This window comes from Podarcis pityusensis (genome assembly GCF_964106645.2).
Source record: "Podarcis pityusensis genome assembly, chromosome: 8".
In the NCBI taxonomy this organism is placed as follows: domain Eukaryota; kingdom Metazoa; phylum Chordata; class Lepidosauria; order Squamata; family Lacertidae; genus Podarcis; species Podarcis pityusensis.
In genome coordinates, this window is record NC_138033.1 from 7,489,548 (window position 1) to 7,503,676 (window position 14,129).

General features: G+C 55.3%; 2 protein-coding genes across 7 annotated transcripts in view; one reads left to right on the forward strand and one right to left on the reverse strand.

The window, feature by feature from the left end:
* Nucleotides 1–772: 772 nt before the first annotated feature.
* DMWD (DM1 locus, WD repeat containing) lies at nucleotides 773–11,457 on the forward strand. The gene is made up of 4 exons (XM_081018858.1): nucleotides 773–1,266; nucleotides 2,357–2,539; nucleotides 3,170–4,423; nucleotides 7,716–11,457. The coding sequence occupies exons 1-4, from the start codon at nucleotides 799–801 to the stop codon at nucleotides 7,761–7,763; spliced, it is 1,953 nt and encodes a 650-aa protein (XP_080874984.1). The 5' UTR covers nucleotides 773–798; the 3' UTR covers nucleotides 7,764–11,457.
* A 329-nt stretch (nucleotides 11,458–11,786) lies between these two features.
* DMPK (DM1 protein kinase) overlaps nucleotides 11,787–14,129 on the reverse strand; it is a 55,490-nt gene continuing 53,147 nt past the window's right edge. For 2 of the 6 annotated variants that reach the window (XM_081018796.1, XM_081018795.1), the window contains exon 15: nucleotides 11,787–13,429. In XM_081018796.1, coding sequence (XP_080874922.1) covers nucleotides 13,009–13,429 — 421 coding nt within the window. In that variant the 3' untranslated portion in view covers nucleotides 11,787–13,008. The remainder of the gene's footprint in view (nucleotides 13,430–14,129) is intronic. The other 4 variants (XM_081018798.1, XM_081018797.1, XM_081018800.1 and 1 more) reach the window with 3 other exon arrangements.

The window sequence follows — 14,129 nt, forward strand, 5'->3', positions numbered from 1 at the left end:
ACAAATTATATAATCAGAATAAAAGAAGCATCCCAATAATCCCACCCCAGCCTTAAAAAACCACATTTTTAAAGGGCACTGTATATAAATCAGATCAAACGCCTGGTTAAAAAGGAATGTTTTTGCCTGGCGCCTAAAAGTGTATACAGTGGTACCTCGGGTTAAGAACTTAATTTGTTCCGGAGGTTCGTTCTTAACCTGAAACTGTTCTTAACCTGAAGCACCACTTCAGGTAATGGGGCCTCCTGCTACCGCTGCACCGCCGGAGCCCGATTTCTGTTCTTATCCTGAAGCAAAGTTCTTAACCTAAAACACTAGTTCTGGGTTAGTGGAGTCTGTAACCTGAAGCGTATGTAACCCGAGGTAAAACTGTAATGGAAAGTGCCAGGTGAAGCTCCCTGGGGAGAGCATTGCACAGACAGGGAGCCACTGCAGAGAAGGCCCTTGCGTTGCCACCCTGAGGTTTCCCACTTCCGAAGGCCCCCTGCCCTCCATCCTCTCTGCTCCCCAGGCAGGCCTGTTAAGCGCAGGCCCCGTTGCTAAGGCCCGCATCCTCTCTGGGTTGCTAAGGGCCTCGCCCTCTCCCCCAAGCCCCGCCCCCGCCCAAGGCGGCCGCCGTTCCTGCGAGGCGGGGCTCCCCCGTCGCCTAGCAACCTCCCTTCCGCCCGCCCCCCTCCGGCGTTGCCAAGGCGCCGCGGCGCAGCTTCCGGGCGCGGCGAGGTGAGCGGCGGGTCGCGACTTCCGGCAGGCAGGCAGGCAGGCAGGAGGAGGAGGCGGCGGCCGCGGCCCGGCGGGAAGATGGCGGCGGCGCTGGCTCCCCCGGCCCCAGCCGCGGCGGCGGCGGCAGCGCCGGTCCCCGACGGAGGCCCGTCCCCGCCGCAGCCGCCGCACGAGATCAAGAGCCAGTTCCGCACCCGAGAGGGCTCCTACCGGCTGCTGGGGGCGCCCGAGCCCCGCGCCAGGCCCGCCCCGCCCGCCGCCCCCGCCGCGGCCAACGCCGCCCCGCCGCAGCCGCCCCCGCCGCCCGCCGGGGGGCCCGTCGGAGCCCCCGCGCTGCCCGCCCCCTCGCTGCCCCCCGTGCGCCTCTCGCTGGTGCGCCTCAGCCCGGCCTCGGGGGGCGCAGGGGGAGGCGGCGGCGGCGGCGACCCCTGCGGGGAGGGGGACCCGGGGGGCCTGGCCGCCGAGCGCAGCCGCGTCTGCTTCAACCTGGGCCGAGAGCTGTACTTCTACTCGGGCTCCGGGGGCGCGCCGGGGCGGGGACGCAGGGTGAGCGCCCGCCGAGGTGGGGTGGGGGGGTGGGGGGAGGTCAGAGGGAGGGGGGCGGTGGGTGGGGTGGGGCTGGCCCAGGTGAGGAGCGGGAGGAAGTGGGGGTGCGCAGGTATGCAAAAGAGGGAGGTTTAGGGTGTGGTTGGTGGGGGGGGTAGGACCAGAAAAGATGGAGACAGTTTGAGAGTTGTTGTAGCTACCACGAGGGTCTTCTAGTCCAACCCCTTGCCATGCAAGGATCTTTTGGGACCTGAACCCACAGCTCTGGGATTGAGAGCCTCCACCAGCAGAGCTGTCCCCGTATTGGGGTGTTCTGTGCGTGTGTTTTGTAGCCAAGCCGAGGGAAGGGCGTGCAAGGAGGAGGATGTTGAAAGGGCAACTGAGGGTGCGGGGAGGGAAGGAGCAGCCAGGTTGCCGGGAGATGGGCAGAAGCAGGTGGGAAGGCATTGGGGTGATGTGGAAGAGGAGGCTACAGTGGCAGGAGAACAGGGCTCAGAAATGGTCAGGGGTTGGTAAGGAAATGGGCTGGTCAGAAGCCGGAGGAGTGTGGATTCGATTCTTCGCAAGAGGGAGAATCGGTTGCTTGCAGAGGTATTTGCCGGTCCCGATAGCCAGGGAAAGCAGGAAAGCTAATGCAAAATGACAAAAGGATGCTGTTGCTTAACTTGGAGCTGTGGTCTCCTGTGGCAACTGAGAATCGCTTCAGCGTAACCAGGCAGGAGAGCTTAATAAAGGCTCCTTCCCACCAGCAGCTGTTAGACCACAAAGTGGTCAGTGTGGGGCGAGTGACTTCCATAGCCTTGCTTGCAAAGTTGATGCAGGTAGCCGATATGAAATGGGCAGAGAACGGCAGTTGCTGAAAGGCCAAGAAATGTGGGGTTGGTGCCTGTCTCCATAGAGGGCTGTGCGCTCTGAGGCCATTTCTGTGCTCCACACACAGCTGTAGGCACTCCCTGTGTTTCTCTTATGCAAAGTGAAGGAAGTGTCGGCAGGTGGCTTTGCCATCTCTTGCTTCCATGTCAGATTCCCTTCCAGTGCTTGATTCCTGCAGTCTAACTTCCCACCCATTCTATTTTTGTTGGCTTTCCAGTCTATCGACCTGAAGAAGCCTATTGACAAGCGGATCTATAAGGGGACGCAGCCCACTTGCCACGACTTCAACCAGTTCACAGCTGCTTCCGAAAGCATCTCGCTGCTGGTTGGCTTTTCGGCTGGGCAAGTGCAATACTTGGATCTCATAAAGAAGGATACCAGTAAGCTCTTCAATGAGGAGGTGAGTCCAAAGTTTTCTGCAGAAGCAGCGACTCAGAGTCGATACAGATCAATGGGAGTCTCTTATTTCATTCCTCCCAGGTCAATGGGCTTGGGTTAGGGCCTCTGTTTAAATGCCGCTCTTCCCTTAATTGCTGCTGTTAATTGCTTATAACGTGTAGGGCTACAAGTTTTAGTTGGCTTAAACAATCAAAGTGTGGTTTAATGTGACTGCTTGTCGATTGTATTCTTAAGTCGCCCTGAGAGATTTTTCAGAACGGCAGCTGGGAAATGGTGCCAGTTCGTAGCCATAGAGCTGTGCCCCAGAAACGATGCCTTGGAAAAAGAAGTACTTCAAGCCAAAGTTGGCACAGGAGTTTGGCCCAAGGCTAGTTCTGAATGTGCTGTTTAGTGCACGGTAGCTCTGCATAACCTTTTGTTGACTCTCCCTGGCCTGTGCTGATGATCTCTGCCTAGAGATCACTAAGGGCAGTTAAGAGACTCGTTCCTGTTAAATATTTTATAGTGAGAGTGTGGTGCACATTTGTGGGCCTGTTCCCAGCAAGTTCAAGCATGGAGGGCTGCACTGAATGGCTGGGGAAACTCCATGGGCCCTCTCAACTCACCTTTCTCTTTGCCTCCCACCCGACAGAGGCTGATTGACAAGACAAAGGTCACCTTTGTGAAGTGGATCCCCGAGACGGAGAGCCTCTTCCTGGCTTCCCACGCCAGCGGCCACCTGTACCTGTACAATGTGGAGCACCCCTGCGGCTCAGCCTCGCCCCAGTACACCCTCCTCAAGCAGGGCGAGGGTTTCACGGTCTACGCCTGCAAGAGCAAGAGCGCCCGCAACCCGCTGCTGAAGTGGGCGGTGGGCGAAGGAGCGCTGAATGAGTTTGCCTTCTCGCCCGACGGCCGCTACCTGGCCTGCGTCAGCCAAGATGGCTGCCTCCGCGTCTTCCACTTCGATTCCATGCTCCTGCAGGGGATGATGAAGAGCTATTTTGGGGGGCTGCTGTGCGTCTGCTGGAGCCCCGACGGGCGCTACATCGTGACGGGCGGCGAGGACGACCTGGTGACGGTCTGGTCCTTTGCCGAGGGCCGGGTCATCGCCAGGGGCCACGGCCACAAGTCGTGGGTCAACGCGGTGGCTTTTGACCCCTTCACCACCAGCACGGAGGACGACGAGAGCGGCGAGTTCAGCGGCAGCGACGAGGACATCCAGGACTCTGCCAATTTCTGCAGGGTGCGGACCAGCAGCACGTTGTCCCACCTCTCTAAGCACAGCACCAAAAGCACCCCGACGGTGACTTACCGGTTTGGGTCGGCCGGCCAGGACACCCAGTTCTGCCTTTGGGACCTGACGGAGGACGTCCTGTACCCCCACCACCCGCTCTCCCGGGCCCGAACGCTCACCAACACCTTCAGCGCCGGCATCCCCCCCTCGGGGAGCGGCGGGAGCAACCTGGCGGCCGAGGCCGGCGGGGGGGGCCTTCCCCGCTCGCTGTCCCGCTCCAACAGCCTGCCACACCCAGCCGTCACCAGCGCCGCCAAGAGCCACGTGGCGGACGGCGCAGTGCCCTTCAGCATCGGGAAGTTCGCCACGCTCACCCTGCAGGAGCGGAAGGACAAGAACGCTGAAAAGGAGCACAAGCGCTACCACAGCTTGGGCAACATCAGCAAGAGCAACGACAAGCTCAACGTGGTCCCCCGGAGCAAGCTGGACACGGCCAAGGTCCTGGGCACGGCGCTGTGCCCCCGCATCAACGAAGTGCCCCTCCTGGAGCCCCTCGTCTGCAAGAAGATTGCCCATGAGCGGCTGACCGTGCTGCTCTTCCTGGAGGACTGCATCATCACCGCCTGCCAGGAGGGCCTCATCTGCACGTGGGCCAGGCCAGGGAAGGCGGTGAGTGGGGCAGCCCCTTGTCGCTGGCAGGAGGGCTTCAGAGCTTGGGTTGCCCTAGGAAGGGGCAATTTCTGATCTAGGGGGAAGCAGTCCTGGGAAAGGGGTGTGGCTCACGGTAGGGCATGCGACCAGCAGGCTGGTTCAGTCCTGGCAAAGCAGAAAAGCACACCAAGAACTCTGGCCAATATAAATTTCAATAGTGGGAGTGGTCCCTCTTCGCAAATCAAGAGTCAATTATAACAAAAACTGATCCCTTCAAAAGTATGTATTCTGACAAGGATTACAAACTCAAACAAGAGATTACAAACTGATATGTGTGACACAATAATTCGTTACAGTGTTAGAGATAAAAGTTTACGAGTAGAGATAAGTTCATGTTAGTCCATAGTCAGATTGACCACTCCCACTATTGGAATTTATATTGGCCAGAGTTCTTGGTGTGCTTTTTTCTTGGTATATTTAGTAACAAGGACTCCAATTTATTTAACGTTGGTTCAGTCCTGGCAGCGTGTCCTGGGAAAGGCTCTGGCCTGGGACCCTGGAGAACTGCTGGTCACCAGGAGGAGATAACAGCGAGTGGGACAGATCTAGAGGAGGGCAGGCCAACTTTTCACACCAAGTGGGCCACAAGAGTACTTCAACGTGGAACCTGTGGGTTGCCCTCTGCTTTGTTGCATGTGGAGGAGAGGCCAAAAAAGTTTTTTTTGGGGGGGGCGGACGGGGACCCACAGCCTTCATGCTGCTAAGCATGGCACTGGGCTTTGGGAAAGAGAGACGAGGCTGTTCCCACTTCCTTCCCAAAGCTGGAAAAGCACCAACTAGGCCAGCCTTTCTCAACCTGTGGGTCCCCAGATGATGTTGAACTACAGCTCCCATCACCCCTAGCTAGCAAGGCCAGAGCTCCGGGATGATGGGAGTTGTAGTCCAACAACATCTGGGGACCCACAGGTTGAGAACCGCTGAACTAGGCTTTGGGAAGCAGGATGGAGGGCTCTAGGACCCTGTTAGAGCCCTCATGCCTCCTTCCCAAAGCCCAGAGCTTCAGTTACTTGGATTCCGGAAGGCTGCAGGGGACAGCTGCATGTTAGACCGCCCTGGAAGAATGAAATGTTCTCAGCAGAATGTCGGCTTGGTTTCCATTAGCTTGATCAGCAGGGATCTCGCGAGTTCGCAGGACTCTTCATCCCAGTGTTGTGCTTCCCTGTGCCCGTTTCCTCTTGGTTCCTTCATCCTTTCGCATCGGTTGCAAAGGATGTCCCTGAGTCCAGCAGCCCAGGCGGTATCCCGCGAATCCGCCCTGGTTTATCCCCCAGAGCCGCAAGTCCAGAACGTAAGCAGGGCGTTGCTGCTCGTGTGGTGTGGCGCCTCCGATGGCGCAGGCCATTAAGCCAAACCACAGGCTAGGAGGAGAGAGAGTGGCTTGGGGGAGCCCTGCCCAGCCCTGGCCCCAAACACTGCAGTGGTGAAATGCTTCATCAGTGATGAAGCAAAATCTATCCACCAAACCGGCCGAACGCTTCATTCCTTGTTGAAGCCCGGGCACAAATATGGAAGATCAGCTTAGTGGAGGCCCAGGAGAACAAGCCAGGCGGGAGGTGCATTGCGTGCTCTCAGAACGCCATCGAGAGAGATGAGGTGGTCTCATTTTTTGTCTACTGCTTTCATATTCCACCTTTTCCTCCAAGGAGCTGAAGGCGGCGTTCGTGGCTCTCTTCCCCACCCTGCCTAGTCTCGTCCTCACGACAACCCTGCGAGGTGGGCTGGGCTTAAGAGATAGTGGCCGGCCCCCGGGGTCGCCCAGTGCGAAGTCCCTGTCTGAGTGGGGATTTGGGTCCTGGCCAGACACTCTTTTAAGCACTGCAACGCACAAAAAGCGGAGCGACACTGCTGTGAAACGGCTTTGGGTGGAGTTAAGAGGCCAAGATCCGGGAGGGCAAGTGAGAGGGTCTCTTCTCCCTGATTTCACTGGGGAGCCAATCCCAGCCAGCCATTAAACAGCTTCCTGAAGCGAGTGAGAATTCTCTCAGTGCTTCCGGCCTACTGCACAATTCCTCACCCCCCCCGCCCCCCACAACAGATGCTACCATTTCCCAATACTGTTTGCTCCAGTCTAGTTGGAGAAAACCCAGCGCTGGGCCTTCAGGGCAGCGGCTGATACCTGCCTGCTTGCCTGCCTCTCCCTCTTTCCCTCCTGACTTTAATTATGAGTGGGCAGACAGGCAGATGCCTGCTTTCTCCAGCTGGGAAAGCAAAGGACCAGTCCAGGCATAAGGCAGCAGCAAAGCTTAAGAGCTTCTGAGGAGACCTGGCTTGCTTCTTGGGGGCAACAGAGGCGGGCTCTGTCAGTGGTGGCCCTTTGAAACACCCTCCCCAGGTGGCCCGAGAGGCAGGGACAGTAACCTGATTTAAACTCCCCTGGAAGCAGGTGTAGCTCTGCAGACGTTGTTGGACTACAACTCCCATCATCCGTGATCCCTGGCCATGCTGCACGTGGGAGTATTTGGAGGGCCCCTGTCTTAAAGACATGCATTCTTACCCAAGCTTTCAGGAGCCTGATACTTAATTCTTAAACCTTCTTTTCCTTTTCTTTGCTCATTTTTTCTGTAATAATTAGTTAAATATATATATTTATTTACCTTTATATATAATTAATATAATATAATATAATATAATATAATATAATATAATATAATATAATATAATATATATTAACCACAGAGCCGAGGATGTGCCGATCAGAAGGTTGGCGGTTCGAATCCCCGCAACGGGGTGAGCTCCTGTTGCTCGGTCCTTCTCCTGCCAACCTAGCAGTTTGAAAGCACGTCAAAGTGCAAGTAGATAGATAGGTACCGCTCCGGCGGGAAGGTAAACGGCGTTTCCGTGCGCTGCTCTGGTTCGCCAGAAGCGGCTTAGTCATGCTGGCCATGACCTGGAAGCTGTCTGTGGACAAACGCTGGCTCCCTCGGCCTATAGAGCCGAGTTGAGCACTGCAACCCCAGAGTTGGTCACGACTGGACCTAATGGTCAGGAGTCCCTTTACCTTATTTACCTTTCAGAAGGCATGTATTAGATGGCTTTAGTTTTAATCCCACGTTATTTTAAATAAACTGCTTGGAGATTTATTTTTATTTTTACTAAGCAGTATATAAACTGTATACCTAAAAGTTCCAAACCGCCCTGCACTTAGAAAAGTAGCATCTCAGGGAGAAGGAGCCCAGCAGCCCTTCCTGACCTGCTATTTTTCTTCTCGGCACTTAAAACTCTTCTCTCCCCCACCCTGTTTCCTTTTCAGACCCTGAACTCCCAGAACGGCGGCTCTCCCAGTGGCACGGTGGTATAACCGGGCGGCGCCCCCCCTCCTTTGGCTGACCTCCTCTTCACAGGCGTCTGTGACTCTTTGCCCTGCCAGGGCCCCTTGGCCAAGATGGCGAAGCTCTCCGCCTCTCCAGCAGCTTCTGAGTATGTACAGGTTATCCCCTTCCTCCTTCGCCTGTGACACTTAACTGTATGGAAAAAGAGAGAGAGAGACTAACAGAGTTAATATATTGAGACCTATGTAGCACAGGACCCTTTGCACTTCTTCTCAGCTATTTAAAGAAAAGAAAAAAGTATTAATATGAACCATATTTAAAGCTAAGATCTTAGCACAGGCTGCTGCCGGGGCAGATTTTGCACAAGGGTGAACTGAGCTGCCTCCACCCCACCTTGCCCCCTTGCCCCTCGTCTCCCAGGCGGGGATTCCTCACTGCCTTCCAGCTGCCCTGCTGCTCTGGACTGGATAGGACCCGTCTGCGATCTTCACCCACCCTAACCCACCTCGGAGAAAGTGGAAGGAATCCCTTTTGCACAGGGGGAGGACGACCCAGCCCCGAAGGAAGAACACCTCCCCACCTCTTCATCTCTTCGTTTTAAATTTATGTGTGTTTTGCACAACGTGTCCCAGTTTCTTGCGGGACCCAGGACCCTCCCCTCCGCCAACAGGGTCTTTTTAGTCTTTAACAGCAGGTGTATCTCCCCAACTTTCCCTCCTCCTCCTCCTCCTCCTCCTCCTCCCAGTGTAACCTACTGGTCCACAGACACACGTTGCCAGGTGTTTGAGATCAAGCGAGATACTGCCCGGGTCCTCTTGCCAACGTCCCGTGTCCCAGCCTTGGGGCCTAGACAGCTGACAGCTGCCCATGCTCACGACCTCCTCTGTGGTCCTTTCAGAAGCAAAACGGACCTTTTCCTCTGAACTGCGCTGACAGGCGGCTCGGTTTCTCAGCTCTTTCTCTCCTCCATGGATCTGCCTCTGGATTCGATCTCGTATCTGGGCCAGCGAGATGTGCTCTGACCTCAACTGCTCGGGCCTGTTTGTACCACATGGCTTTCCCCGTGCCCCCCTAGTTTGATCGACATACGTGCATCCAGTCTGTCAATGCACATTTTAAATAGCCAGCCCTCCTAATGTTGAGCACGGGCTGCAAACCCCAGGCAGGTGCAAGGAAATCAGTTGGATGTTTCAGCCGCTCGGAAGCCCAGAGTCTCGAACCCTTGACTTTGAAGGGTTGCATTTACAGGAGGAGCAGCTGCCATCTTGTTTTCAAAAGAATAAATTTGGGCACTAGTGGGAGATGTTTAAGAGAAAAGGATACTGCAGCGGAATTATCCGTGCAGTAACTGGAAGGGTCATCTGTCCCGGTAGATGGTTGCTTGGGCTCGCCGGTTTTCCTACTGTGGATGTGGCTTAGGAGGAGAGGGCAAATATTTTAGGTGGAGCCAATTCTTGTGATGTCGTCGGCTGATGCCGGCAGAGAAAACTGTCTGCTTTCTTTTCTCCCCAAGCCTCTTGGCCAGAGACAAGAGTCGACGGCTGAAGCAAAGAGTGGCATGGGCAGAAATTCAGGCTGGGCAGCCATTCCGGTGCATAACCTTGTGCAGAGCCTTAAGAGAGCCCTGGGGATGCCATGGTAGGTCTTTGTTGGGGCATGGCCAGGATCCCAGTAGAGCTTATCTCTAGACATTTCAACTGCTTATCTGTATTCTGTCCACAGAAAAAAATATAGGAATATGTGTCTATTCTGGGACAGGCTTTGATCAGCTCGGGACAGGTTTTGATCTGCTTGAGGATTCTGGGTTGCACCTGATGCTAGGCCCTATGCAGAGTAGACCCGTTGGAATTAGTGGGCCTAAGTTAGGCCGGGTAATTTAAGTGGGTCTACTCTAAGTAGGGCTTAGCGCCAGCTACAACCCCTCCTGTCGCAGAAAACAGCTGCTCCAAAACGGATCCAAAGAAATACACGTGTTTCACCCAGTATGTGGCCATTTAAAATATTCCTAACATCCTTTGATCCTTTGGCGATTGAGGGCAGTCTTAAGAGACACACGCAGAGAGCCAGTTTTCTGCAAGTGTGTTCTATTTTATTTATTGCTTCATAAGCGTTAAAAGTACAATTTGGGGCAGCTTTGAGCCTCTCTTTACCACACCTGCATTTATGTACGCAGTGCCACGCTTGTGCGGTTTAACTTACACCCTGGAGTACAGGCAGAGCAGCCTTCGCCAACCCGGCGCCCTCCGGGCGTTTGGGACTACAACTCCCACGAGGCCCAGCCTGCGCAGCCGTGGGGAGTTGTAGCCCAAAACACCTGGGAGGGTGCAGTTTGGGGAGGGGGTGCTGGGCAAAAAATCCCCATTAACCTGGGCTTAAAACTTCCCGCAAACTTCCAAGAGGATCCCTGGACTTCTCCCTCTCGCTGCTTTTGCTTTAGCACCGACAGGCTTAGAGGGAACCCCTGGGCTACATGCACTAGGAGCAGTTTTCTCTGTGAGGACTAGTATTCCATTTGCAGCTTCTCACCCTGCAGACCTGAGCTTCCAGCAAAAGATAAAGATAAAGGATGCTGGTTTCTGCAGAAGCATCCCATGTCCTACCAGTTTGCCTGTTTCCCCAAGTGTATCGTGGTGGCCAGGATTTGTGCCTGTAACAGTCTCCAAACTCACCAGTAGAATTGATTGAGGCCTGGCGCTGCCCAGTGGATTCAAAAGCAGCTCTTGTTTTGTAGCGTTTCCAGCAGAGCCAAACCTGGGCAGGAGCAGGGCTTGACTGAGTTGCTCTAAGGGCAGGGCTGCCTGCCTGCCATGCCTGGTTTCTAACACAAGAGGGCGTTAGGAACTTCCCTGGGACCCCAGGGGAGCCGGCTGTTATTTTACGGTGGCCACCTGCGCATGCCCAGAGGCACCCACGCTCTCGTTGGTAATACCGGCACACATCCTGGGGTTGGGCCCTTAGCATTCGAGACGCATCCAGGAGACTCTGCCCGCCTCGAGCCCAACCACCCGCGTTTGCCACGAGTCTTCACCTTGGGGACCGCCTATCAGCTGCCCGGCAAAGGCTCAAAGGCGGACGGACGCCAGCCTGGCAAGGGGACCCGTCTTGTACGTCACGCTATGCTCACTGTGAACCCATCGTCGGCTCTGCATCTTTGCAAAACGCGGCCCAGCTGCCAGAGAAACCAACTGGGACGGGTGGGTGGGTGAAAAAACCCCTCTCTCAGAGGACTGACCACCACGGGACTGGCTCCCCTCCTCCAGGAAAAAAAGCCATACTGGGTGCCGAGCCACTTCACACAATCTTCACACCCGCTTCATCCCAGCCTGGTCAGAGGAACGTGGGGAGCAGAGGAGGGACTCTGCCTTGCCCCCCCCCCCCCGGGTCTGCTTGGATCCTTCGCAGAGTCCTTGGCGGACAGTATTACTTTTGCTCTCTCCCCCCCCCACCTCCCAAATGCATGTCGCCCTCGCACTCTTGTCTGCCTCCCTCCCCTCCTGGTCCTGCGGCCTTTGCCTGCCAGCTGGTGTCTGGCAGCCGAGACCCCCCAACTCCCCCCCCCCAAGTCCGCAGAAGAACACGCCCGGAAGCTGCGACGATGACGCCCCCCCTGTGCCTTCGTCACTTTACTACCTGCTCTCTAAACGTTTGTTACTGTTGTGTCTGAAGAGTGTTTAAATTATAGAATCGTGAACTCCTATTTATACTAAAGAGACAGTTTTCACACCACAGCCTCCCCTGCTAAATGTTGGTGGTTTGGGGGGGTCGGGGGCTCGAGGGGGGAGGAGGAGGAGGAGGAACGGAAGCTTGTGGAGCATAAATTCTGGTGCCAGTAAAAAAACCCACCACGGTGGATGCTCTAAGGAAACAGAGAGAGCTCTGTTCTGCAAAAATCAGTGCGTGAGACAGTCGTTTTCCTTGTCACGTGTGAAAGCGTGGAGTTGCTTGTGATGGTGGCGTGAGTGTGTCTTGCCACCTGCCCCGGTTCCTTCCCCTCCCTTGTTTTGTCTTGGCCCTTAGTTGCAAAATTCCTACATTGCAATGCAGCAAAAGGCTACGGAAGAATCCAATTTTATTTCATCTCTGAAGAGGGAGCAGCAACAACCTTAACACACATTGTCACAAATGTACAGTGTTCTCATGCATCCAGCCCCTGTGTGCCATATTATTACACAAAGGAGGGGAGGGGACTGGGGGGGGGGATACGGAATAATAAATATGGGGAGAAAGGAAGGTGACCAGGGACCAAGAGGAGAGCATAGTGCAAAACCTTAAAACTAGCACAGTCCCGCCCCAACACTTCAAGCTAAACGTTCTCCTGTGCGCTTCCCTTCGTTAGAGACAAGTGCGCGCACACCTTTTGGAAGAGGCAGGGAACAGAGGTCCATCACCTGCTGGAGGGGGAAATAAGATTTACAGCTAAACACCACAATCCCAAATAAATTACCAACAACCTTGTGTACGTGTGGCAGTGTGGAGCAAGAAAGGCTTGGTGCTGCCACCAGGTGCCGGAAGTGTAGAAGTGCAGGTATAAGTCATTTTTCTGTTGCCGGTGGCGCTTCCCATCAAGCGAACTTGAGACATGCCTGGCTTTGCAGTCTTCTCCAAGGTCCCGGCTGGGCCTTGGGGCAGCTACCCAGAGACCATCCTAGTCTTAGCCCAGCGAATCCCAGGTGCGAAGCGTGGCTCGAAAGCACGGCGTACAACATCTGCTTGCGCAGATTCTGCCGATAGCAGAGCGTCCTCCAAGCAAAACCAGAATCCCAAGTCCAGTCCTCTTCCATCAGCCGCCCCTCCGCCGACTCCCCTTGCGCCAAACTCCCAAGGGGGTGGGGGGGCTGGTGCAAAGCAGCCATGGGTCATTGGGGCGGCAGTCGTGATCCAAGGGGGGAGCGTCGCCTCGTTGGCTCAAAAGGGGTAAGCGGGAGCTGCGTCCCCAGGAAGACACTTGCCACGAAGGAATCCCCCCAGCCTTCACCTCTTGGAAACAGCCACATTGGAATCAGAGACCGGGGAGTCAAAGATGGGGGGCTGACTAGAAGGGCTGGGAGGCAGGACTCCTGGGCTCCTTCCCCTACAGGAATTTAAGAGGTTAAACTGCTGAGGTTGCTGGGATTCCTGGATCCTATAGCAGCTCCCAAATTTTGCCCCTCGCGCTTGAGGTGGAGCAGCCCGAGGATAAAAAGTGGGAAGGAGTTGGGGGTCGAGAGGTCTTGGGTGTCTCTGCCGGGTTCTCTTCGGCCACTCGTGGCCCTTTAGGAAATTCCTCCCTGGCTGCTACCAGTAATGTGAGCTGGGGAGACCAGTGCTGTCTTCGCAAAGCGAGGCAAGTTGATAGGCAGGGCTCAGAGTGTAGGGAGGCAAGGCCCCGGGGAGTGGCATGGGCTCAGCCATTGGTTCAGGCAGCATCTGGATCGCAAAGGGTCGTCTTCCTTGCCAGGGCACAAGCGGAAGGGGGCTTTCAGTCCTCTGGGCCCCAATCTCCCTTCTGGGGGCAGCTCGCAAGTGATAAAGGAGGTTGTCCCAGGCGCCTGGCAAGGGCAGAGCGGACTGAGCAACAGCTGTTGGGCACCAGGGTCTCCCCCCTTGCCGGTGGCCTTCATGCCACCTCCACCAGGCTCCGAGGAGAGGCATCCAGGGCAAATCTGCCAGTGCATAAGAGCAGGTAACCCACCTTGACGATGCAGGGCCTATGTACCTGGGAAGGGAAAACAGGCTGGTCAAGACAGAAGGAGGAGAGAAGGAAGCCCTTGGGTTTCAGGGAAAAGGGGGAGCCAGTGGGTTTGAGACCCAGCGGATCCCTGCTGCTGCTGGAACCACAAGGGACCGTAAGTCATCCCGCTTCTTGTAATAATGGGCTGAGCTTCTGGGCAGACGGGGCCACTCCAAAAAGGCCCTGCCTTCCCAGAAACCTCAGCCGAAGGACACTTATTTGAAATAAAACTTGGGAGGCGCCCTAAACCCCTAGGAAGGTTTGCTTTCAGGTATAATAATAATAGTAATAATTTTTATTTGTACCCCGCCCTCCCCAGCCAAGGCCGGGCTCAGGGCAGCTTACAAGTAATAACAAAAACAAGTTGAATGAATACAACTTAAAAACAAAATTAAAATACAACATTAAAATATTAAAATGTAGCCTCATCGCAGGAGAAGGAAAAGAAAAAAGAAAGAGAAGGAGGGAATCAAATTGGCTCCAAGCCAAAGGCCAGGCGGAACAACTCTGTCTTACAGGCCCTGTGAAAAGAAATCAGATCCTGCAGGGCCCTGGTCTCATGAAGCAGAGCGTTCCACCAGGCCGGGGCCAGTGTTGAAAAGGCCTTGGCTCTGGTTGAAGCTAATCTAACCTCCTTAGGGCCCGGGACCACTAGGGTATTTCTATTTATGGACCTTAAGGTCCT